Raw genomic sequence first — 27,725 nt, 5'->3', positions numbered from 1 at the left:
CTCCTACTTCATTACAGTGGATAAGAAATTTATAAAAGCATGGTTTTATGCATGAATGAATGGAAACACAGTTTGGTAAATATAGTGCGCTTGCGAGTGAGTTGGTAAAAGAGAATACAATATCTCACAATCTGCACTTTGGCTTCCTCGGACACTTAAGACAATGGTGCATACAGAATTCATATGCACCTTGGAATCAGAGAACCAACTGCATGCACCCATGAGAATTTGATTGGCAGAATTACTAAGTAATTCACCTTAGCTTAGCTAATGTAAGGCATAATAATAGAAAACATTACCATGAATTCAAGCCCATATGAGGCCACATTAAGATTAGCCAAACTTACAATGCTGAGGTTTCTGGCAGCTGTCCAATGCAACCAATAGCTTGAACTAAAGTCATAACAGGCCCAGATGTGAACCGTGTTCTGATTGTCCTATTCAATGCAGTTCTCTCTGCTTATTTATTTAATATGCACAGAGTCTCATTTTAATGGTGAAATTTTGAACACAATACACTCGAAACAAACTGACATTGAAAATGTCAGTTGTGGCTTATTTAAATAATTATTTGCCTGCATTTTAATAAAATCACATTCCAATACACTCAAAACTTCAGAACTAACAATGACAAAAGCAGAGAAGGCTCCAATGATCAATATGTGCTGGAACTGCATCTGGATCTCATCAGAATTACCTGATGGAAAATTACATAAATCTATAATACTTTGGAACATTCAATACATAACAACAGATGAGAGAAAGTTAGGACTGCAGATGCTGGAGACCAGAGTTGACAGTGTGGTGCTGGAAAAGCACAGCAGGTCAGGCAGCATCTGAGGAGTAGGAGAATCAACATTTTAGGCATAAGCCCTGATGAAGGGTTGATGCCCGAAACATCGATTCTCCTATAACAACAGATGGTCAAAATGTGGGGCTATATGGAATATTACGATGGAATTCACTAATCATAGGATAAGGTACTGGGAAACAACGAAAAACACATTTTCAAACTTTGCTTTTTTTCCCTTCAAATCTACACTATTTTAGACAAATTATGTTTTCAGGTCTTTACCCAAATTACATGATGAGAAGTTGCAAGAATTTTCACAACAGCCTATTGCAATTCTCACCATTGCACAACAGTGAGAGAGGACCTAAAGACAGAGACCAGCACCAAACCAAGCAGGAGAGAAAAGAACCATGTCAGTCACCAGCACCTAAAAGAGCAAGAGGGGATGCAGACTTCAGATAAAATAACACTGAAGAGTCATGTGTAGGCCAGGCCAGGATGTCCCTGAAGGACATTACTGAGCCAGATGGATTTTTCAGACAATGGGTTCATGGTCATCAGTAGATTCTTAATTTCAGTTATTTTTTAATTCAATGTAAATTACACCATTTGCTGTGATGGCATTCAAACCCCAGATCCCCAATACACTAGCTGCATTTTTGGATTAACAGTATAGCGATAATACCACTAGGCCATGAAGAAAGATTGGAGAAGATGGCATTGTCTTCTCCTTTTCAAAGAAAACAAAGTAGTTTGGTGAAAGGTTTCAAAATAACAAGGAGGCTGGACAGAGTGGGCATGAAGAAACTGTTTCCACTCACAAATGGATCAGGAACAAGACGGCACAGTTTTTAAATGATTTGCAGAAGAAGCAACTGCAAGGCGAGAAAAACAAATGGACATAATGGGTAGTTGGGGTATGGAATTCACAGCTTGGGAAGTGTGGAGGAGAAAAATTCAAACATTTGAAAAGGCACTGTATGATTATGTAACAGAAAAAATAGAGAGTATTCAAGGTTCCAGGGAAAAAGGTAGGAAATTGGCATTAAATTAAATGCTCAGAGAACCAGTGCAGATGTGATTGACTAAATATTGTCCTTCATACACTAATCAGAAACACAAAATTGTTACAATCACAAAACATGAATTTCCACTTTACATTGACCAGGCTGATTTGTAATGCAATGTTAGAAGTTTGAAGACGACTACCCAATTAGTTGTGCCAATGAAGTGGTGTTTAATTATTCAAAGGAAACCATCCAAAGACAATAACTGAAAGCAAATTTGAGAAGATTTGTAGCTCAGGTTGAGGTTCTGGATGTAGGTTTGCTTGCTGAGTTAGAAGGATCGTTTTCAGATGTTTCACCACCATACTAGGTAATATCTTCAGTGAGCCTGCTGGTAGTGTAGCCCACTTTCTATTTACATGTTTGAGTTTCCTTGGATCAGTGATGTCATTTCCTGTTCTTTTTTTCCTCAGGGGTGGTAAATGGGATCCAAGTCAGTGTGTTTGTTGATAGAGTTCCAGTTGGAATACCATGCTTCTAGGAATTCTCATGCATGTCTCTGTTTGGCTTGTCCTAGAATGGATGTGTTGTCCCAGTCAAAATGGTGTCCTTCCTCATCCATATGTAAGGATATTAATGAGAGTGGGTCATGTCATTTTGTGGTGAGTTGATGTATCCTGGTGGCTAGTTTTCTTCCTGTTTGTCCAATGTAGTGTTTGTTACAGTTCTTGCAAGGTATTTTGTAAATGACATTAGTTTTGCTTGTTGTCTGTGTAGGGTCTTTCAAGTTCATTAGCTGTTGTTTTAGTGTGTTGATGGGTTTGTGGGCTACCATGATTCAGCAAGCAAACCTACATCCACAATAACTGAAAATAAATTTGAAACCAAATCCCTTACCTATTTTTGTGGCACTGTAAATATTTTCAATAGGGAAAATTTCTCCTAGCCCATACAGCAACACTTTAGCCAGAGCTGGAACAAGTTGTGTTGTTGTGACCAGAATGTTAACACAGTTTCTTCTGGAATTAAAAAAACAAGATTTCAAACAGTCTATTATTTTTCCAGATATTCATTATTTTCTTTTTCTTCCCATTCTTTTCCATTTAATTATTTATGAGATTACTAAACTGATGTTTGTCACTTTAGCTGTCAGCTTCAAAATCTCATACAACTTAGAATTCTTCCACTTTTCATATTAACCATCCTTAAGCTCTTTCCAAGCAAGATTATTTGTGCTTATGTGCAGTTTTATATAGGAGTCCACTGCCTCTAGCAGACTAGATTGAAAACTTCAATTTAACTTTACGTACAACGAACAGACGATTTCAAACATGGTTCAGTTAAAAAAATAGGAAAACAATACACAGCATGTACTCAAATTCATTATTTGCATTTGAGAGACAAGACTCCCAAGAATGTAAAGACATGAAATTGTAATTTAAAAAGTGCAACCACAAAGTTTGTACAAATCTTAACCAGAAAAGGCTTTTATTTGAAATACCAGAGCATTGTCTAGATGAAAATGCATTAGAATGATGAAATAAACAAATATTGTCAACAGAATCCAAAAACATACTTTTTATATAGTAGTGAATTCTGGTACCTTGACTGAATTAGCAACAGTGATTTCAATGCAGTTGCTAGCCAGGAGTCAGTTAAAACTTCAACATCAGCTCTTAACTGCTTTAAGGAATCCCTCTTGGCTGGACTGAGCAGCTCTGTTGTCAAAAGATGATACTTGTTAATTTTGCTTCGCCCTTTTACCAATAATGAATGGAAAAATAATTCTTAAAGTGGCCTACTTACAACTTTGCTATAAAAGAAGCTTACCCCCAACATTTGTACAGTATGTGTTGTATATTTCTTTTACACGCCGATATCGAAAGGCCAGCTTTCTCATCCAATCAATGCCTCCCTGTACACCACCACCTGTGCAAAGGCTCGATCCAGACACTGATCCATGAAATCCATCAGTAGTAAAGTTGTAGTTACTGAAATCAAAAATTAAAATATCTTCTTACAAGAGATTGTTCAAATGTAAAAGAAGTTGCTTTCATCAACAAAGCATAGACAAAGCTACATAAATGTGCAGGATCGGGTATAGGGCATTTAGCTCCTTGAGCCTGTTCCACCATTCATCTAGATCAAAACTCATTTGTATCTTAACTTCACTGACTTGCTTGGGTTCTTTAATTGTTAATATCCTTGCCAACAAACAAAAAAATGACTAGTTAAAGTTTCACTACAGTTATACACAAGGAGAGAGTTCCAGATTTCCAATATCGTGTGAAGAAGTTTTAAATAAAAGAAACACGTGTATAAAACAAAGAGACAAAATGCAAACAACCAATCTCTGACTTATCAATTTCAACCAGAACTTGTTTCATAGCACAATGAATTAAGAGTATAAGGCTTTGAAATTAAGATCATTACGTTAAGTCTTGTCCATTATCATCAGCTGCAACATCTTCCACATGAACTTGATCACACTCCTGTTGAGTAATCAAGGCAAAAATATGAATTAGGCATGTTCCAGCCACCATGTTAATATTAGAGACCTAACATAGGAACAGCGATACAATCATATGGACTGTGAATTACATAGCACCAACAATCCATGGGTTTCTGTATCAAACTTCATGATCATGCACATTTGTGCAGTTTGTCAGTGAATAATGTTCCATTTCAGCCTCCCAAGAACTAGATTATAGAGACAGACGAAAGAAAAAGCTAAATGATTACTGCTTAATGTTGAATTATCTGCAACACAGTAGATATCTCAGCCTACCAGTCCTGAAAATGGATGAAGTCTTGGTTTGAATTAACATTCAGTGTCCATTTTTTATCTGCTGTAAAAATGCAGTCTTTGTTCAGCAATACCTGAACAATAAAGATTTTTAAAGACCAATACCAATCCACAAACTACTGCTCTGTAGGAGGCATCAACACTTAACAGAACTGCAATTTGTTTTGCCTGAATAAAGTTAGGTTTTGATGTAATTAATGGTCAAGTATTGGTTCTAATGGTTACAGTGAGTTCAAAGCTTATATGGAGAATGTTAAATCTTTTGACATGCTAATACTTAGTCACTAATCAATGTTCATTACCTCCAAATCATTGAAGAACAGGTGTGTGTCAGCAAGATCAAAAATCATTTCCTCCATTTGCAGTCCTAGTGTCAATGCTGATGTTGGATCCTGTAAAATAATCACAAGTCAATAAAGTCAGTATACACATAATATAAAAGCTGAAAATGTGTTGCTGGAAAAGCGCAGCAGGTCAGGCAGCATCCAACGAATAGGAAATTCGACGTTTCGGGCATAAGCCCTTCATCAGGAATGCCCGAAACGTGGAATTTCCTGTTCCTTGGATGCTGCCTGACCTGCTGCGCTTTTCCAGCAACACATTTTCAGCTCTGATCTCCAGCATCTGCAGACCTCACTTTCTCCACATAATATAAAAGCCCTATTTTGAGAAACTTTTAAACAAAATGTATGGGCCAATTAGTAGACGTAGAGTCAACATATAATTTCAGAACCAAAGATAGCTTACTGAGAGTCTGGAGTGTAATAGAAGGACTGAAATGAAAGAAATAGATGCTTTAAAGCTTCCTTTCCTGATCAGCATCCACTGTCATTTGAACAGGAATGTGTTACGTAACATATAGAACAGTACAACACAGGAACAAGCCTTTCAGTCTGCCATGTCTGTGCCAAACATGATGCGATTCAAAACTAATCTCATTTGCCTTCGAATGATCCATAGCCCACTGTTCACCTCCTGTCCATGTGTCTGTTTAAATGTTTTTTTAAACATTGCTATTGTATCTGCTTTGAGCACCTTCCCTGGCAATTGTTCCAGGCACACAGCACTCTCTGCATAAAAGACTTACAGAATCATGGCTCAAGGATGGGCAGGACTGGCAGCTTAATGTCCCAGGATACAAATGCTACAGGAAGGATAGAAAGGGAGGCAAGAGAGGAGGGAGAGTGGCATTTTTGATAAGGGATAGCACTACAGCTGTGCTGAGGGAGGATATTCCCGGAAATACACGCAGGGAATTTATTGGGTGGAACTGAGAAATAAGAAAGGGATGATAACCTTATTGGGATTGTATAATAGACCCTCCAATAGTCAGAAGCAAATTGAGAAACAAACCTGTAAGGAGATCTCAGCTATCTGTAAGAATAATAGGGTAGTTATGGTAGGGGATTTTGACTTTCCAAACATCGACTGGGACTGCCATAGTGTCAAAGATTTAGATGGAGAGGAATTTCTTAAGTGTGTACAAGACAACTTTCTGACACAGTATGTGGATGTACCTTCTAGAGAAGGTGCAAAATTTGACCTACTCTTGGGAAAATAAGGCAGGGCAGGTGACTGACGTGCCAGTGGGGGAGCACTTTGGGACCAGCGACCATAATTCTATATGTTTTAAAATAGCGATGGAAAAGGATAGACCAGATCTAAAAGTTGAAGTCCTAAATTGAAGAAAGGCCAATTTTGACGGTATTAGGCAAGAACTTTCGAAAGCTGATTGGAGGCAGATGTTCACAGGTAAAGGGACGGCTGGAAAATGGGAAGCCTTCAGAAATGAGTTAACAAGAATCCAGAGAAAGTATATTCCTGTCAGGGTGAAAGGGAAAGCTGGTAGGTATAGGGAATGCTGGATGACTAGAGAAATTGAGGGTTTGGTTAAGGAAAAGAAGGAAGAATTGTCAGGTATAGACAGGATAGATCAAGTGAATCCTTAGAAGAGTATAAAGAAAGTAGGAGTATACTTAAAAGGGAAATCAGGAGGGCAAAACGGGGACATGAGATAGCTTTGGCAAATAGAATTAAGGAGAATCCAAAGGGTTTTTACAAATATATTAAGGACAAAGGGTAACTAGGGAGCGAATCGGGCCCTTCAAAGATCAGCAAGGCAGCCTTTGTGTGGAGCCACAGAAAATGGGGGAGATACGAAATGAGTATTTTGCATCAGTATTTACTGTGGAAAAGGATATGGAAGATATAGACTGTAGGGAAATAGATGGTGACATCTTGCAAAATGTCCAGATTACAGAGGAGGAAGTGCTGGATGTCTTGAAACGGTTAAAAGTGGATATATCTCCAGGACCTGATCAGGTGTACATGAGAACTCTGTGGGAAGCTAGAGAAGTGGTCGCTGACCCTCTTGCTGAGATATTTATATCATCGATAGTCACAGGTGAGGTGTCGGAAGACTGGAGGTTGGCAAACGTGGTGCCACTGTTTAAGGGCGGTAAAGACAAGCCAGGGAACCATAGACCGGTGAGCCTGACCTTGGTGGTGGGCAAGTTGTTGGAGGGAATCCTGAGGGAAAGGATGTACATGTATTTGGAAAGGCAAGGATTGATTCAGGTTTGTCAATATGGCTTTATGCGTGGGAAATCATGTCTCACAATCTTGATTTGAGTTTTTTGAAGAAGTAACAAAGAAGATTGATGAGTGCAGAGCAGTAGATGTGATCTATATGGACTTCAGTAAGGCATTCGACAATGTTCCCCATGGGAAACTGATTAGCAAGGTTAGATCTCATGCAATACAGGGAGAACTAGTCATTTGGATACAGGACTGACTCATAGGTAGAAGACAGAGGGTGGGAGTGAAGGTTTGTTTTTCAGACTGGAGGCCTGTGACCAGTGGGGTGCCACAGGATCGGTGCTGGGCCCTCTACTTTTTGTCATTTACATAAATGATTTGGATACGAGCATAAGAGGTACAGTTAGTAAATTTGCAGATAACACCAAAATTGGAGGTGTAGTGGACAGCGAAGAGGGTTATCTCAGATTACAACAGGATCTGGGCCAACGGGCTGAGAAGTGGCAGGTGGAGTTTAATTCAGATAAATGCGAGGTGCTGCATTTTGGAAAAGCAAATCTTAGCAGGACTTATACATTTTATGGTAAGGTCCTAGGGAGTGTTGCTGAACAAACAGACCTTGGAGTGCAGGTTCATAGCTCCTTGAAAGTGGAGTCGCAGGTAGATAGGACAGTGAAGAAGGTGTTTGGTATGCTTTCCTTTATTGGTCAGAGTATTGAATGCAGGAGTTGGGAGGTCTTGTTGCGGCTGTACAGGACACTGATTAGGCCACTGTTGGAATATTGCGTGCAATTCTGGTCTCCTTCCTATCGGAAGGATGTGAAACTTGAAAGGGTTCAGAAAAGATTTCCAAGAATGTTGCCAGAGTTGGAGGATCTGAGCTACAGGGAGAGGCTGTACAGGCTGGGGCTGTTTCTCCAGGAGCGTCAAAGGCTGAGGGGTGACCTTATAGAGGTTTACAAAATTATGAGGGGCAAGGATAGGATAAATAGACAAAGTCTTTTCCCTGGGTTGGGGAGTCCAGGACTAGAGGGCATAGGTTTAGGGTGAGAGGGAAAAGATATAAAAGAGACCTAAGGGGCAACTTTTTCACGCAGAGGGTGCAGTGTGTATGGAATGAATTGCCACAGGATGTGATGGAGGCTGATACAATTGCAACATTTAAGAGGCATTTGGATGGGTATATTAATAGGAAGGGTTTGGAGGGATATGGGCCAGGTGCTGGCAGGTGGCTCTAGATTGGGTTGGGATATTGGTTGGCATGGACGGGTTAGACCGAAGGGTGTTTCCATGCTGTACATCTCTATGACTCGCCCTCTGATAAACATACCTGACTCACCGTAAACTTTAGACCCCTACTATTTGACATTATCAGACTGTAGAAAAAAAACCTCTAACTATCCACCCTATACCTCATATTTCTATATAGTTCGATCAGGTCACCTCTCAGTCTCCAATGCTCTAATGAAAACAATCCAAGTTTGTCCAACCTCTCTTTATACCTAATACACTCCAATCCAGGCAACATCCTGGTAAATCTCTTCTTCCCCTTTCTAAACCCATCTCAGTGTGATAACCAGAACTACCTCAAATGTGGCCTAAGTATTAAACAGCTGAAATTTTATTTGACAACTTTTATACTCAGTGCCCAAATCAACGATGGTAAGTATACCATACACCTTCTTTACCATCTTATCCATCTCGAGAGTGTGGTGCTGAAAAAGCACAGCAGGTTAGGCAGCATCCGAGGAGCAGGAGAATCGATGTTTCGGGCAAAAGCCCTTCATCAGGAGTGGGTTTTAAATTTTAGATTTCATCATCTGCTGTGGTGAGATTTGAAGCCATCCACAAAACATTATCCAGGTATTTTATATTATTAGCCCAATGACACTGCTGTTATGCCACCATCTCCCCTTTTTTCCCCTCTCATTCCTGATGAAGGGCTTATGACCAAAATGTCGATTCCCTGCTCCTTGAATGCTGCCTGATCTGCTGTGCTTTTCCAGCACCACACTCTCAACTATGTTCTTCAGCATCTGCAGTCCTCAATTTCTCCCAGTTTATCCGTCAGTTTTACCACTTCCAGGGAGCTATGGAATTTCTGGTAAATGACCAATACTAAAACTTTATGAACATTGCATCTAGATTTATAAATAGTAAATAAATTGCCCCAGGTTTCCAAATAACATAAATTACAAAGCAAAACTACACAATTGTGCAAGGAGGAAGTTAGAGATGGCATTTTAAAAAAAAACTTGTGGAATGAGAAAATAGCGACATTCTGTAAAACCAAGAACAGCATCAGGTGCACTTTATAAGACCAGTGTTTAAACATGACACATGAATCATGTAAAAGGAAATTAACAGCTATAATAGACTACTGCATGCTTCTTTCTTACAGCCATTTTGAAGGTAACATGGCTTGAAAGAGCAATCATGTCTATTTTTGCTAATTAATACAATAGCTGGCAACTGGCACACGAATCAACAATTCTTAGCTATTATTAATTCAGTTCTGCTGCATTCTTTTAGTGCTGAGTGTTGAAATGACAGAGCTGAAAATTAGGACACTTACTAATTTCACCATCATTTTGTAAACTTCCAGTTCAGATTCTGATAAATTTATGAAAAAAATTATCAAACTAGAAGGTCACCTGGTGTCCTGATCACAGAATGTTAGAGGAAATTTTTTTAAACAGTTAGAAAGGAATATCACAAAGTATTATTTTACTGAAGTGTTTCTGTATATAAAACTTAATATGTACTCCAACAGTACAAGTTGCAATTGATCTGGCTTCATTTGATCAGTTGAAGGCTGTGAGACTAAAGGAATTCAGGTTAATTAGCAGTTTTTTTATTTAAAGGTTCATGCTGAAACCTGTACAAGTGTTTTGTGTTATTGAGTTAGCATGCATGTATTATGCAATTGCTTTTTTTATTTAAAGCAGCAAAAATTGTTATGCAGATTTGAAAAATAGATGTCTTAAAACTAATTCATTACTATTGTTCTGTTTCCAATTCTTTGCTCTACATGAGGCCTTTCAAATCATTGCTGTACCTACCTTTCCAAATTTTTGTGCATATGATCCAGTAAGTAGTGAATGAAAGATGATAATGGTTTCATCCAAGTCCCACACAAACACACGCTGTAAAGGAATACGTGGAAAGATTATTATACACAAGGGATAAGTTGCCTTTCCAAATCTTCCAAGCTATATGTGAAATACCAATTTTTTAAAAATCATTTCTTCACACTCAATGCAATTTTGTTGCATTAAACTTCTTGCTTTGCATTTTATCAGAGTGTTCAATAATTTCATTCTCAATGATCATTACTAAGACAAACAGCAAGTTCAAAGCAGGTGATGATAACAAAGATATATAAATCAGGAAGTTTAAATAAATGAAATTGGTAATGTCCAATTAACTCAGACTGTAGAGAATTAATTACAATATTTTTTGGTTAAAAAATGAACATATACCCAAGACAAAATACCTAATTTATTATCTCTTGTAGAATTCAAAATAATGCCCCTGGGTTTAAATGTCTGATTATTATCCAACCAAGCTGGCTGGGCTTTGAACAGCTCTCGATGTAAAACCTCAACATGACAGGAGGGAAAACAGTATTTAAATAAACTCAATACCTTAATAAGTTCCAAGGCCTATTTTATTATGGGTTCTGGCAAGATAACTGGTGTTCTATCTGGGGTTGGTTTTATCGCTTTGATGTCGCAGTAGTTTCTATACCTTATTATCATTGCAAAGATTTGATGATATATCAATGTTCGCTGACAGCAATGACATGGTGATGTCAACAGGCAAATTCACAAATCTTTCCACATTTCCAGTCAGTGGTAGGAGTTATAGTAAAGAGCTTGCCCATTCTAACCTCACCCTCCTACACAAGAAGTTTGATTAAAAGCTAAAACATACCTCCAGTTCATTATCAGGCAGTGGGGAAAAACAATTCCTCTTTCCTTTCCCCTTGGACTTGCCACTTGGAGTTTTACGAGATCGCTCCTCAAGTTCCTTCACTATTGTGCGTGTTAGACTTTGACTTGCACCAGAATCTCCTGAAGAAAAAAGGAAAATTAAGCCAGTGCTTTGAAGAGTGATTATTGAATTTTAACACACACTATATCTTGACATTTTGCATGACTGCAAAAACTAAAGTGATGTCTTTTAAGGTTTTTCTCTTTTAACCCATATTTATTTTTGTTCCAATTAAATTTCTGATCCACAGCCACCACATATACGGAGGAGCTGAAATTTTCCAAACATCACTTTTGACAGCTTTGTCCTCCTTTTATACTACCAACCATTTTTCAGCAGACAGAGCAACATAAATCCTTTTCTAGCTTATACTCTTCCACTGTCAGTTCTAAAGTCTACTTGTCAGTTTTCTACTACCTCAAATGAAATAACATCATCAAGATTTTGACAATGAACAATAACGTTCAGTATGGCAAAAATAGTGCAGCTTTTGATTTGGGAAAATATCAGTTTTCTGCTTTCTAAGTTGTTTCTCTACTTTTTGTATAATTTATTTATCTGCCACTGTAGGATCTGCAGCAAGAGTAATGCATCTAGTTCTGGGCCCAGCACTTTTGAAATAATGTGGAGGCACTGGGTTCTGCATTCGAATGCAGAAAAGATTCATAAGAATTGTTCCAAGGAGGAGGAATGCTGGCTAGGCTGGAGAGGTTATGACAGTTTTCCTTGGAAAAAAGGAAAAGAGATCTGATGTCAGTATTCAAAATCACGAGGGGCTAAAAAGAATAGATAAACTGCTCCCATGCTCGAAAATAGTGAGAAAGATTTAAAACAATTGCAAAGGAAACAAAAGGTGACATGAGAATAATAGTTTTCACACATAAAAGTGGCTAATGTTTGGAATTTACTGAGGGTCTGGCTGTGGCAAATTCAATCGAGGCATTCAGGAGGGATTTAAACCATCACAATAGGCAGTGTGCAGCGGAATGGAGAGAAAGCAGGGGAATGGCACCGCATGGACTGCTCATCAAAGAAATGATGGATCAAATAGTCTCCTCCTGCACTGTTACAATTCTGAGAAGTCAACCTTTGAACGATGACTTCTGTCAACTGTGAAGTACTAGCATGGTAACTATATCAGTGCCCTTCTGTCCTTGTTTCACTCTGAATGAATTTTCTAATATATTATGAAACAAAATCCTCACGATATTATGTAAAGTTGATTCAGGTCATTGTGAAATTCCAAACTGTACTTCTTCCCTTTGTCTGCTAAAAATTGGGAATGCAGATACAGTATTCAAGATTTCCCATATGACATAAATACATGGCCTGCCTTAACCTTTTAAGGGTCTTACTGTTATTAAACGTGAGAGGAAAATCATTTTTCAACTAGTTCATTACTCCATAGTCAATAAAAAAAGCAAAAAATCAATTGCAATATTAATTAACGGAGTCATTAAAATTGGCTTTAAAAGGTACCAACATATGCTAATAATTTATTTAATAGAAACTTTACTTTTAGCAGGAGGGCATGACACCGGAGTAAAGGAAAGGCTGATCTTAATGCAAGTGTCCCCTGGGTTTCAACAGCAGTTTTCTTCAGAGAAGCCAGAAGTGTTCAATACTTAATCTTATTTACCTTATCATCAGACTGAGATTTAACATGTCCCTGGATTACTTAGTGCAGTGACTTTTCTTTGTCCGTATCGCTTTGCGTTACACTATCACAAACCTCAATATAAAAAGCATCATTGTTCCATGGCAATACAGATTTTCATCAGGCTAGTTCATAAACAGAATGCTACGAAAATGCATTACCAGATTGGTAGTCCTGGTTTGATGAACTGGAAATATTTGTTTGCATTTTACGCATCTGGAAAGTAACAGTTGTTGAGGTGTTACTGGCAGGCAGAGAGTTTGGAGTTGTGGTTCCATAATTTGAATTGGGAACATATGGCACAAACTGGCTTTGTCCAAGAGATGTATAGGAAGGATAATCCTATGGAAACAAATGGTGGTTAATAATATTACATAAATAAAGTGGTTTCATATATGACACGAAAAAGATTACATATTATCTACCTGATTAGAACTGCTGAGGCTTGCAGCACTGGTGACAACAAAAGCAGCAGCAGTTCCGCCAGAGTAACTACTGGCTCTTGGGAAACAGGTACCTGTCAAAAATAAAAGCCAAAGCATTTTCAAAAATAAACAAAATGTTTATATGCACACAACATGACCGACAGGCGTTTCTGCAGTTGTCAGTGAAACATCAGGATGGTTGTTGCTTCCCTGGTGCCAGGGTCAAGGATGTCTTGGAGCGGATGCAGAATATTATGATGTGACCAGCATTGGTACCAACAACATAGGTAAGGAAAGGTATGAGGTTCTGCAGAGAGAACATAAGAAGCTAGGCAGGAGGTTAAAAAGCAGGCCTCAAGGACAGTAATAGCTGGACTACTACCAGTGCCATGAGATAGTGAGAGTAGGAATAAGAGGATACGGTAGATGCATGCGAAGTTGAGGAGCTGGTACAGGGGCAAGGATTCACCTTGTTGGATGATTGGGATTTCTTCGGGATAGACATTATCTGTGTAAGGGGAACCAGATCCTCAGCTAGTGTTATGCAGAAAGCTTTAGATTAGTTTTTGTTGGGGGGTGGGGGGGAGAATTGTCAGAAAACAGGAAAGACTGAGACTGCGACAGTGGGTAAGGGGAGCAAGTCTAATAATCAAGACAGACAAGAGCTTGGCAGAAAACAAAGAAAGACTGATAAATTAAACTGCATTTACTTCAATGCAAGAGGTCTGACAGATAAGGTAGATGAACTCAGGGCATGGTTAGGAACATGGGACTGGGATATCATAGTTATTACAATAACCATGGCTTAGGGATGGTCAGGACTGGTAGCAAATGTTCTGGGGTGCAGATGCTACAGGAGGGATAGAAAGGAAGGCGAGAGGATGGGGAATGTCATTTTTGATTAGGGAGAACATTACAGCTGTACTTAGGGAGGATATTCCTGGGAGATCACAAGGTGAAGTTCTATGGGTGGAACTTAAAAATAGAAATGAGAAGATGACTTTACTGGGATTTTGTTATAGGTCACCCAAGAGTTACAAAGTCATAGAAATGTACGGCACAATTGAGAAGCAAATTTGTAAGACGATCTCAGATATCTGCAAGAAAAATAGGTTTGTAATGGTATGGGATTTTAACTTTCCAAACATAGACTGGGACTGTCATAGTGTTAAGGGCTTGGATGGGAGGAATTTGTTAACTGCGTATAAGAAAACTTTCTTATTCATGTTGTGGATGCATTAGAGAAAGAGCAATACTTGACCTTCTGTTAAGAAACAAGGTGGGGAGGGGGCAAGTGACTGAGGTGTCAGTGGGAGAGCACTTTAGGGCAAGTGATCATAATTGTATTCATTTTAAAATAGTTATGGAAAAGGATGGAACTAATCAAAAAGTAAAATCAGAGTAAGGCCTATTGTGACAGTATTGGACAGGAACTTTCAGAAGTTTATTGGGAGTGGCTATTCACAGGTCAAGGAACAATTCGGAAATGGGAGGCCTTTAATTTTGAGATAGTGCGTGTTCAGAGACAGTATGTTCCTGTTTGTGTGAAGGACAAAGCTGGAAGGTGTAAGGAATGCTGGATGACTAGAGAATTGAGGCGCTGGTGAAGAAAATGGGGACATTTATCAGATATAAATAGCTGGAACTGAGTCAATCCCTAGAAGAATATAAGGGCAGTAGGAACATGCTTAAGAGAGAAGTCAGGAAGGCAAAGGAGTACATGAAACAGCTTCAGCAAATGGAGTTAGCTTCAGCAAAGAGATTCTATAAATACATAAAGGGCAAAACAGTAACTAAGAGGAGAATAGGGCCCCTTAAAGATCAACATCTATGTGTGGAACAACAGGAGATAAATTAGATACTCAACAAATGTTTTGTGTTATACTTACCATAGAGGAGGGTATGGAAGTTATACAACTTGGGGAAATAAATAGTGATATTTTGAAAAGCATCCATTTATTGAAGGTGGTGCTGGAGGTCTTCAAGTACATAAAGTTAGATTAATCCCAGGATCTGATCAGGTGCTTCCCAGAATGGAGATTGCTGGGTCCCTTGATTTTTGTATCATCAACAGCCATGGGTGAGGTTCCGGAATACTGGCTGATATGGGGCCATTATTTAAGAAAGGCTGTAAGGAGAAGCTGGGAAATACAGACCGGTGACCATCAGTGGTGGGCAAGTTGTTGGAGGGGATTCCGAGGCTCAGGATTAACATGTATTTGGAAAAGCAAGTTGATGAAGGATAATCAACATGGCTTTTTACGTGGAGATTGTGTCTAACTTGATTGAGGTGAAAAAGATTGATGAAGACAGAGCATAAGATATTGTTCATATGGACTTCAAGTAACGTATTTGACAAGGTTCCTCATGGTCGACTGTGTAGTAAAGTTAGATCACATGAGATCGAGGGGAAGGTAGCCAACTGGATACAAAAATAGCTTGAAGGTAGGAGACAGAGGCTGTTGGTGGAGGGATGTTTTTCAAACTGGAGGCCTGTGATCAGTGGTGTGCCACAAGGATCACTGCTGTGGGTCAATTATTTTTCGCTTTATATATATTTGGATGTGAATATAGAAGGTATGGTTAGTAAGTGTTCAGATGTGAAAAATAGCTGGTGAAGTAGACAATGAAGAAAGTTATCTCAGAGTAAAACAGGTCGGTGATCAATGCATTGAGGAATGGCAGAAGGAGTTTAATTTAGAAAAATTTGAGATGTTGCATTTTGGTAAGGCAAATCAGGGTATGATGTATACAGTAAATGATGGGACACTGGAGACCTAGGGGTGCAGATGGATAATTCTTTGAAAATGGATCATAGGTAGACAGGGTAGCAAAGATGGCTTTTAGCATACTTGCCTTTATTGGTTATAACACTGATGATAGGAGTTGGGATGTCTTATTGCACCTGTACAGGACATTGGCACGGCCACTTTGGGAATACTGTTTACAATTCTGGTTGCCCTTCTTTAGGAAGAATGTTGTTAAACTTGAGAAAATATTTAGAAGGACATTGCCAGGAATGGAGAGTTTGAGATATAAAAATAAGCTGGAAAAACTGGGACATTTTTCCCTGGAGCATAGGAGGTTGATGGGTGACCTTTTTAAGATTTATAAAATCATGAGGAGCATAGATAAGGTAAATGATAAGGATCTTTCCCCTATGGTGGGGAAATTCAAAACTAGGGACATATTTTTAGGTGAGAGGAGAAAGATTTAAAAAGGTCACGAAGGGCAACTTTAAAACAAAATGGAATGGTGTGTATTTGCAATGAATTGCCAGAGAAAGTGTGGGATGCAGGTACAGTTACAACGTTTAAATAACATTTGGGTAATTTCATGAATAGGAAAGGTTTTTGAGGGATATGTGCCAAGTGCAGGCAGGTGGGACAAGATTCGTTTGGGAACTTGGTTGGCCTGAACTGACTGGACGAAAGGGTCTGTTTCCATGCAGTATGACTATGACATGCACAATGTGGAGGGGAGCACAGTGGCAGGTTCAAATGGGGGTTAATATTGAGGCCCATGTTATAAATTTACCTTGTGCTGGATATGTGTAATGTGCTGGGCTGGTTTGATTTGAGCTAAACCCTGTATCATAACTGAGGTATCCAGGCTGACTGGGTGATCCACATTCTGTTTTCACACCAGGCCACAATGCACCTGTGATAAAAATAATTATTAATTAATGGCACTTTTACATAACCAGATGATCAAAACCAAATTGCAAGAATGGAAATATTGGATGCAAACTTATTTTTCTCTCAAACTATTAAGGAGGCTGTTCTGCAACAGATTAAGGTTTAATTGCATCACAGTATCATTAAAACAAATCAAACATTTGTATACCATTGAATCAGGAGAATTTGTATACATCAAAAGGTGTTTTTTTTTCCAAGTTGAAATATGCAACATATTGAACAGCTACCACTTATTACTTCTTCAGGAAAGGACTATTATGGGAATGGAGACAAGGATAAGCGAGAATTTGAGACCTGGTTGTAAAACTAGAGCAGGTGGAGAGGATGCAAGTTTCCTCTTCGCCTTTTCCCTAAAAGGATAAAACCAAATGACTCTCAGTTATCAATCTGCTGACTGCCTGATTGTTCAAAGAAAGATGCCAAACATAATCAACTGTCATTTTATCCAAGCAAATTGCAGCTTTGCTGAGAAATGCATGATAACTGATGTTCACTGATCCACTCTTAACTTTTGCCCCCACAGTCTTTTTTAAAACTTTGTAGCTAGGAGGATCTTTAAGCTTAGTGCAGGCCATGTCAAGACCTAATAAAGCAATTTCAAGAAAAGCCAATAAATTAAGCACTTTGAAAAATTATTTGATCTATTTATACACAAGGAAAATGTAAAATAAGCTCACCAAAAGGAGGTAGTCCATAAGGCTGATTTGGTTCTGGGTATGACGTGTAAGATGCGGATGGCTGCGCTGCTGGGTATCGAGCCTGTTCGGAATAAGCAGCTTGAACTATTGGCGGAGAAAATAAATGTGGATATGGCCTATGAAAAGAGGATGAAAACAAATTAGTCTAAAGCGTCTTTAAGTAAATTTAAAAGATGTTTTTACTAAAACCCAAGATGATCGGATTCTCATGACATGTTGATAAGCTGCAGTAATTTCTAGTTAAACAGAATGGGGTAAATGCTGGAGCATTACCACAACAACTAAGCAAAGGACCAGCAATTCATGAATTCTCATCTGTGAAGAAACAACATATATGATGTAGCTATCAAGTGCAGTGAATGCAAGGTATAATACTGGCATCGATACCAACAGATGATAGATCACCAAGACATAGAAAACTTTCTATTAGTATTTCAGAGTTCAAAAATTTGCAAGAACTTACAATATGATGAACATATATGAAAAGAACTCTGCCCATTAATGTGCCATAAGTGTAAAGCAAGTGCGCTTTCCAAAATAATAAATTTATTGAAATAATTCACATAGAAAAATACACTGGGGATCACAAAGCCAAAGAAAAAAGGTGGTCCACCATCCATGATACAAGTATAAATGAATAAATGACAAACCAACTGGAGTGCAAATTATTGTGCAATTAGTTAAAAAATGCTTTTCTAAACAAAACACAAACTAGCAAGTGCTTTTTTTTTTGCCTTGTGCAGGTACTAATTTGCCTAATTTTCCATTCTCTGTTAAACTTGCTGCATCCATGCTCAATCATGTTTTTTAAATGAGCTGTGTAACTATAGAAACTACTACTCCTTATTCGATTCAACAAAAGAAACTTATCTGGTCCAATTATTCAATACAGGACAGGGCTCATGTAAACGGCATAAATTTATACATAGCAAAAGGAAAATCTAATGAAAAATTTCAAGCAGCAAAAGTCATATGCAATAAGTTGCCAGGAAAGGCCTCTGAAATAGACAGAATGAATGGATTTGAAAGACAAGAGACAGGGAGGATAGAGTGAGTGAAATGGGAAAAAGAAAATGCTGGTGAGATGGCTTGATCTATGTGTCTACTGGTCTTCTCTATTACTTAAAAAAAATTTACATATTCTTTGTCTCCACAATCTTAAAAATATTGTTTCATCTACTTGAAAGATTGATTGTAACCTAAAACCAATATCATTCAAACAGCTGGAACTTACTTTGTAGGAAACATTACCAAGTTATCTTGATTTGGCATACGTGGACTAGAACCTGTGCAGGTTATAACTGTAAAAAGAAACAGGAGGAGATTTTCATTTCAATCACCTGGAAATCGAAACCGAACAGGCAAAAATCATTTTGTCCTACTTGACAAGATTAAAATTGTTCATGTATATTTGCAAGGCCATACCACCAGTCCTTCACCTGGAGGCTCACTGATGATGTTACCTAGTATGGTGATGAAACATCTGAAAATGAACCTTCCAGCTCAGCGAGCAAACCTACATCTACTGACATCTCAGCATAGCCCCATTCTGCCCTCTTGATTCCCAATTTTAAACCATTCCACCACACGTAGCTGTCTTCAGCTGCTAGGCCATAAGCTATAAAATTCTCTTTCTGAACATCTTGACCTCCGTTAAGAGGCTTTTTAAATCTTAACCCTTTAGTCAAACTTGTCATCTGTCTTAATACTGGCCTATGAGATTCAGTGGTTTGATCATGCTCCTGTCACATGTCTTGTGATGTTTTACTGGAAAAGAGTTCTATATAAACACAAGCTGTTGCTTGCACTGGCAGTAGGTTTTGGCAAATCACATGGTATACTGGCCAGGATTTCCAAGTTGGCATTTAATCCATCATCATCTAAGCCTTGATCTGCTAGAGTATACTTCTTCTGATCTAGGGCTCATTACAGGATGGGAGTGTTTGTTTGAATGGATGGTATGTGCTCTTGTGGGGTCAGAGGTTTCAGTTTGATAGTTAGAGCAGATGTTAATTCCTTCAACGTTTCCTGGCTAACCATTAAGCAAGTCTGAATATTTCATAGTCTCCACCTCAGAACTAGGGACATTTTGATACATTCTAGATCATAGATAGTTGCCGATTGGAAGTCTCAAATTCCCTGGTAATTGCCAGTCAACTGCATGAGGAATTCTGCATGATCCTGACAACTCTAGTTTAAGCTTCAGCAACAATAATTGTCCTGTTAAAAAAAAATCAAGATCTATATCTTTTCTCAAATCCCCATTTAGCTGCAGATTTCTTCCTCCACCTCACTTCCATTTGTGTGGTCTGTAGGTTGTAAATGTGATGGGTTCCGGATTATCTTTTATCACTATCCATATGGATTCTATTTGTGTCTTTCAGAAAGTTGTCCTTGTTCTATTGCAATATGTTATCCTAAATTAGTATAGCTGCTCCATTGTTCATCTTCCCTCTATCTTTTTATTATACCTTGTAATATTTAACTTCTAGTCCTGCTTTCTCAGCAATCCATGTCTCATCTCTCCTAAAACATGACTGCTTCCAACTCCTGATTTATGACACAGAGACTTTTGCATTGTTGCAAAGATGTATTAACTGAATTTTACTAGGACTTCCTCTATGATTCTCATTTCAGTTTTCTGATTTCCTCGATAATTGTCATTCAAGTCTTCTGGTTCTGTAATGAAATTCATCTCCTTACCAAAGTCCTCCCTATGCTTTCTTGCCCTGGTTACACTTAGACTGCTTACATTTCTTGTAATGTTGTTCTCCTGACTGCTTACTGACTTTGCCCTCTCCCTGTTTATCTTCTCCAATAGGCCATACCTTAGTTTGGATGAAACCAATCACACTGGTATGAATCATTTTTGGCTCAAAACTCATGCCAATATCCCAAGATCTGCAAAAGATCTTGTGTTAATCATCTTCCTTGGGTCCAATCCATAAATTGTTTTAACTTCTTTGGCAAAGTAAACACTGTAAACAAGGCAACGGAAAATAGCGATATCCACTTCTAAGATTTTACCTGAACTTGGATATGCACGAGCAGATCTTTTCCTTGTCAGAGTTTCAGAGTCACTGCTTTGTATCATTTCATTTTTAACTATGGAAAGATTGAAGATTAAAAATAAAGAATGGTTCCATGTTCTAATACATAAAAGCCTTGTTCTAAAATGGAGAAATAATTCACAAGTAGTGAGACTGCAAACTACAGATGAAAAAGAAACTAAGAAAATAAAACCTGCAAGAATTAACAAAGGTAAGAGAAGAGTTTTGATAAATACAGCACATTAAAGAAAAGTAAATGGCAAATGACGAGTTACTTGCCACAGAATTCGTTAGCCTCTGACCTGCCCTTGCAGTCAGTAGCAGTATTTCTACAGCTGCCCCAGTTCAGTTTCTTTGACCTCCTATCAAAATGCTGACTGTGGGAGACTCAGTGTCGGCAATGCCATTGAGTGTCAAGGGTAGATAGTTATAATCACTCTCGCTGGCAATGGTCATCTTTGAGAACATAGAACATTACAGCGCAGTACAGGCCCTTCGGTCCTCGATGTTGCGTCGACCTGTCATACCAATCTGAAGCCCATCCCACCTACACTATTGGATTAACTGATATTGAACTTCGTAGCAATGCTCCTCAGTGGTCAACGTAGCCATGAATTTAACTCACCTTCTGCTTCATTCAGCACAGTTAAGTTACTAGACAGACAGTCAGACCTACACTTTTGCTCATCATTTCTGTTTGTTTGACTCTGCAGTTGGATTATATTGTGCAGTTCCTCAGTCCTGGGGAAATAAGAGAGAGGAGAATTTAATTTTCTTAAGGATTGTCATTATTCAATCATAAAATATTAATTGAAGTGCAGTTGATGAAATCCTCTTTCTATCAACTAGATCACTTTAAGAGGAAGAATAGTGGACTGTATCTGATGTCCACTCCTAGCATTCACATAATTGAAAGCAGGGTGATGCAGCCAATGAAATTTAACCGAACCTTCCAAATACTAGTTTACATTAGGCAGCAGTGCGTATTTTCCCAATTTTGTCTAAATGTAGGTGAAAATGGAAAAGAGAGATTTGAAAATTACCTTTCTGATAAAATTTCTAATACTAAAAACAAACTCAGCATTTATAAAGGCGGATTGAGAGATAGAAGGATTAATTGTCCCTATCAATACATGAACATGGTGTTCTTCTTTGAACCATCAGTTGTTTTATTTTTCATCAGTGACCTCTGAACAATATATTCTATTTGACTACGCTTCTACTGCAAAAATGCTTTTATTAAAATGTTCAGTAGTTTTTGTCCATTTTGGCTATATTGTATTTGCTCAACTCAGATCACTCTGCAGATTCACATTACTGTATTAATCAAACTTGCCCACAACAGGAGTTTTTAAAAAATCGCATGCAAATTAATAGTGTAAAGTGCACATTGGAGCCCATCAATTTTTCCCAACTAAAATCACTGTTGATTGCTTGGGTCTTTCAAGTTTTTCATAAGCCACAACTGTATGAAATGTTCTCTGAGCAATGATTTACCTTAATGCCCACAGATGAGAGGCAACCCAATTCTTCCAAAATTTCCTATCCCCCAGAGTGCTCTGGGTTGTCTCTGTAGCAATGACTCTTTATTTGTAAGGATTCCCCCACACAACCCAGATCGCTCAGTTGGTAGATGATAGGACTCAATAACAGGGTCATGTTGCAAGCCCCATATTAGGTGATTTTAATATTTTCAAGAAATGTTTGTTTTAATTAGATTTTTAAATCGGATTAAATCAGAAAGTACAAGGAAGGAAGGTTAACCACAAGTAGGACCATAATGTATTACGTGCATAAAAAAAATCCAAAAGTACAATTTGGAATGTTTGGAAAATTCGCAATAAGGGAGATGAACTAACATCGCAAATATTTTTAAATGCATACAATATGATTACAATGTGATTGCAATCTGAAAAGCACAGCTGCTAAATGATCCAAGCCTGTGAACGGAACAAAAAAAGTTGGTGTCATTACTGAAAAGTGAGATCAGTACATTTACAGCAAATTTCATACTAATATTTAAAAATGGTGGAAGGGAGAAAAAGCTGGAGTTTATTAAAAAGTATGAGATAAGGGGACATTTACGTAATACTGTTGGTATTTTCTAAAGTCACAATGGGCTTAGAAAAGGGAAATCACTTTTGATAAATTTACTGGAGCTTTTTTTAAAAGGACATAGCTCGCAAAATAGATGAGCAAGTGTGAATCGATGGAATTAAGAGTGGTGAGGAAGATGTAAATGGTCTTTGAGCAGGTTTTGCGAAGTTGTGAGTGGGCAAATGCAAAGCAGGTACATAGATAAGCACAAAGTTAGCCATTTCAGTTGGAAAAACTGAAGGGTCCTAGGTTTTCTTGTACACTGGTCACTGAAAGCAAGCACGTTATTGCAGCAAACAGTTCAAAAGGGTAAATAAAAGTGCATGGGGCGAGATCGGCACTATCACAGAGGATAAAGATCAATCATGATCATGCTAAATGCCAGAGCGGACTTGACAGGCTGAATCGCCCCCTCCTGCTCCTATTTTCTATATTGTCAGAGCACCAACTGTTAACATCTGGAGAGTGTATCAGATCGACTGGGTTTTCCAGCACTTTGAATTTATTGCTTTATTTAATAATTTAAAAGCCTTCATCTTGAGTGAAACTCTCCATCATAAACAAAACTCCAAAATATACTGATAGAATGCAGTTAATAAGGAAACACATTTACGTTTGTCCACTGACAGTGTGCCTGCATTGGAAGTGCGCCCTCTAATGCACCAATAAATGTAACTTCATTTGTTGTACATTCATTCATTCAGAAGTTTCTGGTTAATATTATAATCTCAACTTAGTGGCTCAGTATTGGAAGGTCACAAGATAGGTGAAGACAAGCTGTGAATTTTCTTCCTGTCTTATATAAAAAAAACTAAAGATTTCAATTACATAACAATACCGACAAACCTTAAAGCTTGCTCATCTGTGGAATCTAAATCACGGCGTGATTTCTTTGCCTGCCAAGGAAAGATATTAACATTTTAATCTTTAAAAATAACAGAATTTCAAAACTTAAGCAAGCTAATTAAAGATTTTTAAAAAGGTTTGGGAATGACCCAGGCTGCAGTTTGTAATTCAAGCAACAAACAGATGTATCTTGCTAGACATCTCTATTATACACAATCTTAGCATGGATCAAAAGAAAGTTAATCCTGAAAATTTCAGCAGTCCATCCCATATTCCGATGAGTGTAGATGGTACAAAACAATACATTGACAAAGAAAATGGACAAAGTATCAACTATTGACACTGGGGGAGCTTTACTACAATAACAAGGATTAGAGAGTTGTACATTGCTATATTAGCAGCTCAAGGTTTTAAGCAGGACGGAGGAAAGAGGAAGGTTGTGAAAGGGGCAAATGCAAAAAGTGGGTGGGTGAAATAAAAGCACTGGGATGGATACGAGAATGTTCAGAAATGTTTGTAAAGTCATTACAACGAAGGAGCATAGAACTGCATGCAGAGGGAGAGGTGAGGTCAGGATTGAGGGAGAACGATGTTGCCAGGCTTGGAGACTTTGACCTATAGCTGGGGCTGTTTTCCCTGGAGCAGCAGAGGCTGAGGGGTGACATTAATAAAATCATGAGGGGCACAGATAGGAGAAATAGACAAGGTTTTTTCCCTGGGGTAGGGGTGTCCAGAACTAGAGGGCAAATGTTTAGTGAGACAGGGGAAAAATTTAAAAGGGACCTAAGGAGGAACTTTTTCCTGCACAGGGTGGTGCGTGCATGGAATGAGCTGCCAGAGGAAGTGGTGGAGGCTGGTACAATTACAACAGGTCAGGTATATGAATAGAAAGGGTTTAGAGGGATATGGGCCTAGTGCTGGCAAATGGGACTAGATTAGGTTAGGATATGTAGTCAGCATGGATGAGTTGGACCAAAGGGTCTTTTTCCGTGCTGTACATCTCCATGACTATGACTCCATAACTGGAGGTTGGTTAGATGGAGGGAGACAAGGGAGGGAGGCAGGCACGGTGGAAGAGAAACGATGTCAGAGAGAGAGTGGGAGATGAAGCTGGAGAGGAAATGCTTCTGTAGCATCTTCACCTCTACAACAGAGCTGAAACTACATGGAAATATCTGCTCCACATTCAGATCAAAAGTACTTCAGTGAAAACCATGATTTAATATTACAGAAAAATACACAGTAAAATTCTTATTTTTATCTGAAGTGAGCATCATATAACTTACAACTTGCTCCCGAGAGTCCTGTGGATCTTCCATGGATGTGAAGTGTTGTGGTTCTCTCCCCTTTGAGGAATGGAACAATGATGATTGTTTACCTTCAAAGGCAATAATGTCTAAAAGAGTTTTCTCAGCCTTATATACTCTAATCATAATAGACTGCCTGATGTCAAACGCTCTCAAGTAACTGATTTATTTCAATGTGACACGAAACCCGACCTGCAGCAAGACAACTGTGATAAATGAAAATATGAAGTACACCTGCACTCTTAATCTCAAACAGATCAATTAGCTGGTCATAAAGGATAAAATGTTCAACACACAAGGACACCATGCAGAATTATCAGGGCAACAGCCACGTGTAGTTGCTATCCTACCAGGTGAAAGACATACTCACATGGATTTGCCAACGAGGGGTCAAGTAATCTAAAATCCAATTGGTAGAAGAATACTCTTTTCTGAATGCATGTGAGCTACAAGAATGGTGTCCTTAGAGAGCTTTTGTTGCAAACAAATATAGAATCACAAATTCACCGCAGGAGGTTGGACAAATGCAGTGTCACACATATACAGGCTAATCTCATTATGGCATACTGTACAGTGCAGCCCAGGAAATGTTACCAAACTCATCCAATTCAGCCACTTTTTAAATTCTGATACCAATATGTTTTGAAAAAAATATTTTTGTTGCAGTATTCAAATTATCTGCAAAGACGTAACATTTACAGAAAATATCAGAAATCTGTTGAATTGTTGAAATGTGTTAAATTTGACGCTCCCCCAACAAACTTCCATTTGAAAATCCAAGGTGTAAATGAAGGACAATCACAGCAAGGAGCAGTCATCCATATTTGAAGTCATAGTTTTGTTAAGTACTAAATATTGTTATTACAAATATTAACTGTGTTGAATTTTTCAAAATATTTTTCCACTGCATTATCTATTATATAAACACAAAAATTAAAATAAAATTCAGAGCTTGACTCTTCTATCTTTTAGCAATGTGAAACCACCAATATCAGAAATTATGCACTAAAAGCTTCAATAAATTAGATTTTCTTTGGCTGCGGAAATTTCCACAGAGAATACAATGGCCATTTTGAAAATAAGGATAACAGCAAAAATAAAGACAGTTGATGTCACAGTTAAATGGATCCATGATCAGATGAAGTACAAACAAGACAAATCTGGCACACTAAGTTTATTCACAGAAAATAGCATTATAGATCTCTGCCTAACAACTAACCCCATGTCACAGCACATGTACTTCATGGCATATAAAGATCTTTTCCAATCAACTTGCTCAGAGATGTTATTGCACATCTTTGGAGCAAATGGAACTTGAATCCAGGCATTCTGGCCCAGGCACGCTACCATGCCACCATCATGTGCTCTCAATCCTTAATTAATGTCTATCAACTGTGCTTCTATAACAGTCATCCAATCATGAATAAATTACCCTTTCTTTAAATAATTGCTTTATAATAAATTTGATCAAAACCTTTGCAATCAAAAGATGAAATGAGAGTTTACCATATTTTTTGCATTTCATTAAAACAGGGCCTCTCACTTCCAGATCTCCAATAATTACTTGGAGTAAACATTCCTCTTTACAAGAGGGTTTGGTAACTAGTGATTTCAAATGACCTATTTTCTTTTTTTAAAAAAAAAGACCCCTTCCCTTTCAAAGCCTTCCTTTACATTAAAATATAACAATCCTCAACCTTCTTGCAGTGACCTTTGTTAAATTATTATCCAAGCAATGGATGTTCATATCTTCAACAGCTCTATTGATGACTCCCTCCATCATAATATCAGACGTGGAGATTTTGCTGATGATTGCAAAATGGTCAGCACCATTTGCAACCCCACAAATACTGAAGCAGTCCATGTTCAAATTCAGCAAGACTTGGACAATATCCAGTTTTGGGTTGACAAAGTGCCAAGTAACATCGTGCCATACAAGTATGCAACAATGACGATCTCCAGTCCCCCACTATCAACATCCTGGGGGTTACCACTGAAGAGAAGCTCGACTGGACTAGCCAGATAAATACTGGCGAGGATTCCTACAGCAAATAATTTACCTCCTGACGACCAAAGCCTGTCCACCATCTACAAAGCACAAGTCAGGAGTGGGGTAGGATGGAATAATCACTACCTGCACGGATGAGTGTAGTTTGACAAAGCCAATTGGTACCACATCAACAAACAGTGACCCCCACATTAATGACCAATGTCAGTAGCAATAGCCTATTCCATATCCAACATGCACTGCAAAAATTCACCAAGGCTCCTTATACAGCACATTCCAAACCCACAACAACTACCATTTAGAAGGTCAAGGGAGCAAACACACCAGCACCTGCAAGCTCTCCTCCAACCCATTCACCATCCATACTTGGGGAATATATCGCTGTTCCTTCACTGTCGCCAGATCAAAATTCTGGAATTCTGACGAACACATCGCAAGTTTACCTAGAACAAATGGATTCCAGTGATTCAAACCAGCAGCTCAGCACAACCTTCTCAAGTTCAAGCAGGGATGGAAAATTAATGCTAGCCTAGACAATGATCCTTATATCCCATGAATGAGAATCCTTAGAGGAGTATAGGAAGTACAGGGTGAGGTTAAAAAAAGGAAATTTAGGAGAATAAATAATTGAGAAGATATGAAAAATAAAATTAATGCAAATCCAAAAATGTTTTATCTGAAAGTGTACACTAAGAGCAAGAGAGTGATTAAGGAATGGGGAAGGTCTATCAGCTATATAAGGACAACTTTTGCATGAATGCAGGAGGGAAAAAGTGGATACTCTGAGGAACATTTTGAT

At 38.3% G+C, this 27,725-nt stretch overlaps 1 protein-coding gene across 3 annotated transcripts in view; it reads right to left on the bottom strand.

Moving 5' to 3' along the window:
• LOC132830110 (eyes absent homolog 3-like) overlaps positions 1-27,725 on the bottom strand; it is a 74,617-nt gene that overhangs the window by 11,398 nt on the left and 35,494 nt on the right. For 2 of the 3 annotated variants that reach the window (XM_060847595.1, XM_060847596.1), the window contains exons 2-17: positions 24,898-24,957; positions 23,612-23,661; positions 21,294-21,409; positions 20,646-20,723; positions 18,853-18,919; positions 17,598-17,734; positions 16,760-16,882; positions 13,223-13,314; positions 12,959-13,139; positions 11,081-11,220; positions 10,207-10,290; positions 4,909-4,998; positions 4,234-4,292; positions 3,631-3,791; positions 3,404-3,518; positions 2,698-2,819 (exon numbers count right to left, since the gene is read on the bottom strand). In XM_060847595.1, coding sequence (XP_060703578.1) covers positions 2,698-2,819; positions 3,404-3,518; positions 3,631-3,791; positions 4,234-4,292; positions 4,909-4,998; positions 10,207-10,290; positions 11,081-11,220; positions 12,959-13,139; positions 13,223-13,314; positions 16,760-16,882; positions 17,598-17,734; positions 18,853-18,919; positions 20,646-20,723; positions 21,294-21,409; positions 23,612-23,661; positions 24,898-24,957 — 1,675 coding nt within the window. The remainder of the gene's footprint in view (positions 1-2,697; positions 2,820-3,403; positions 3,519-3,630; positions 3,792-4,233; positions 4,293-4,908; positions 4,999-10,206; positions 10,291-11,080; positions 11,221-12,958; positions 13,140-13,222; positions 13,315-16,759; positions 16,883-17,597; positions 17,735-18,852; positions 18,920-20,645; positions 20,724-21,293; positions 21,410-23,611; positions 23,662-24,897; positions 24,958-27,725) is intronic. The other variant, XM_060847597.1, reaches the window with a different exon arrangement.

The sequence above is a fragment of the Hemiscyllium ocellatum genome, chromosome 30, assembly GCF_020745735.1.
Source record: "Hemiscyllium ocellatum isolate sHemOce1 chromosome 30, sHemOce1.pat.X.cur, whole genome shotgun sequence".
NCBI lineage: Eukaryota > Metazoa > Chordata > Chondrichthyes > Orectolobiformes > Hemiscylliidae > Hemiscyllium > Hemiscyllium ocellatum.
This window is presented reverse-complemented; position numbering and strand designations above follow the sequence as displayed.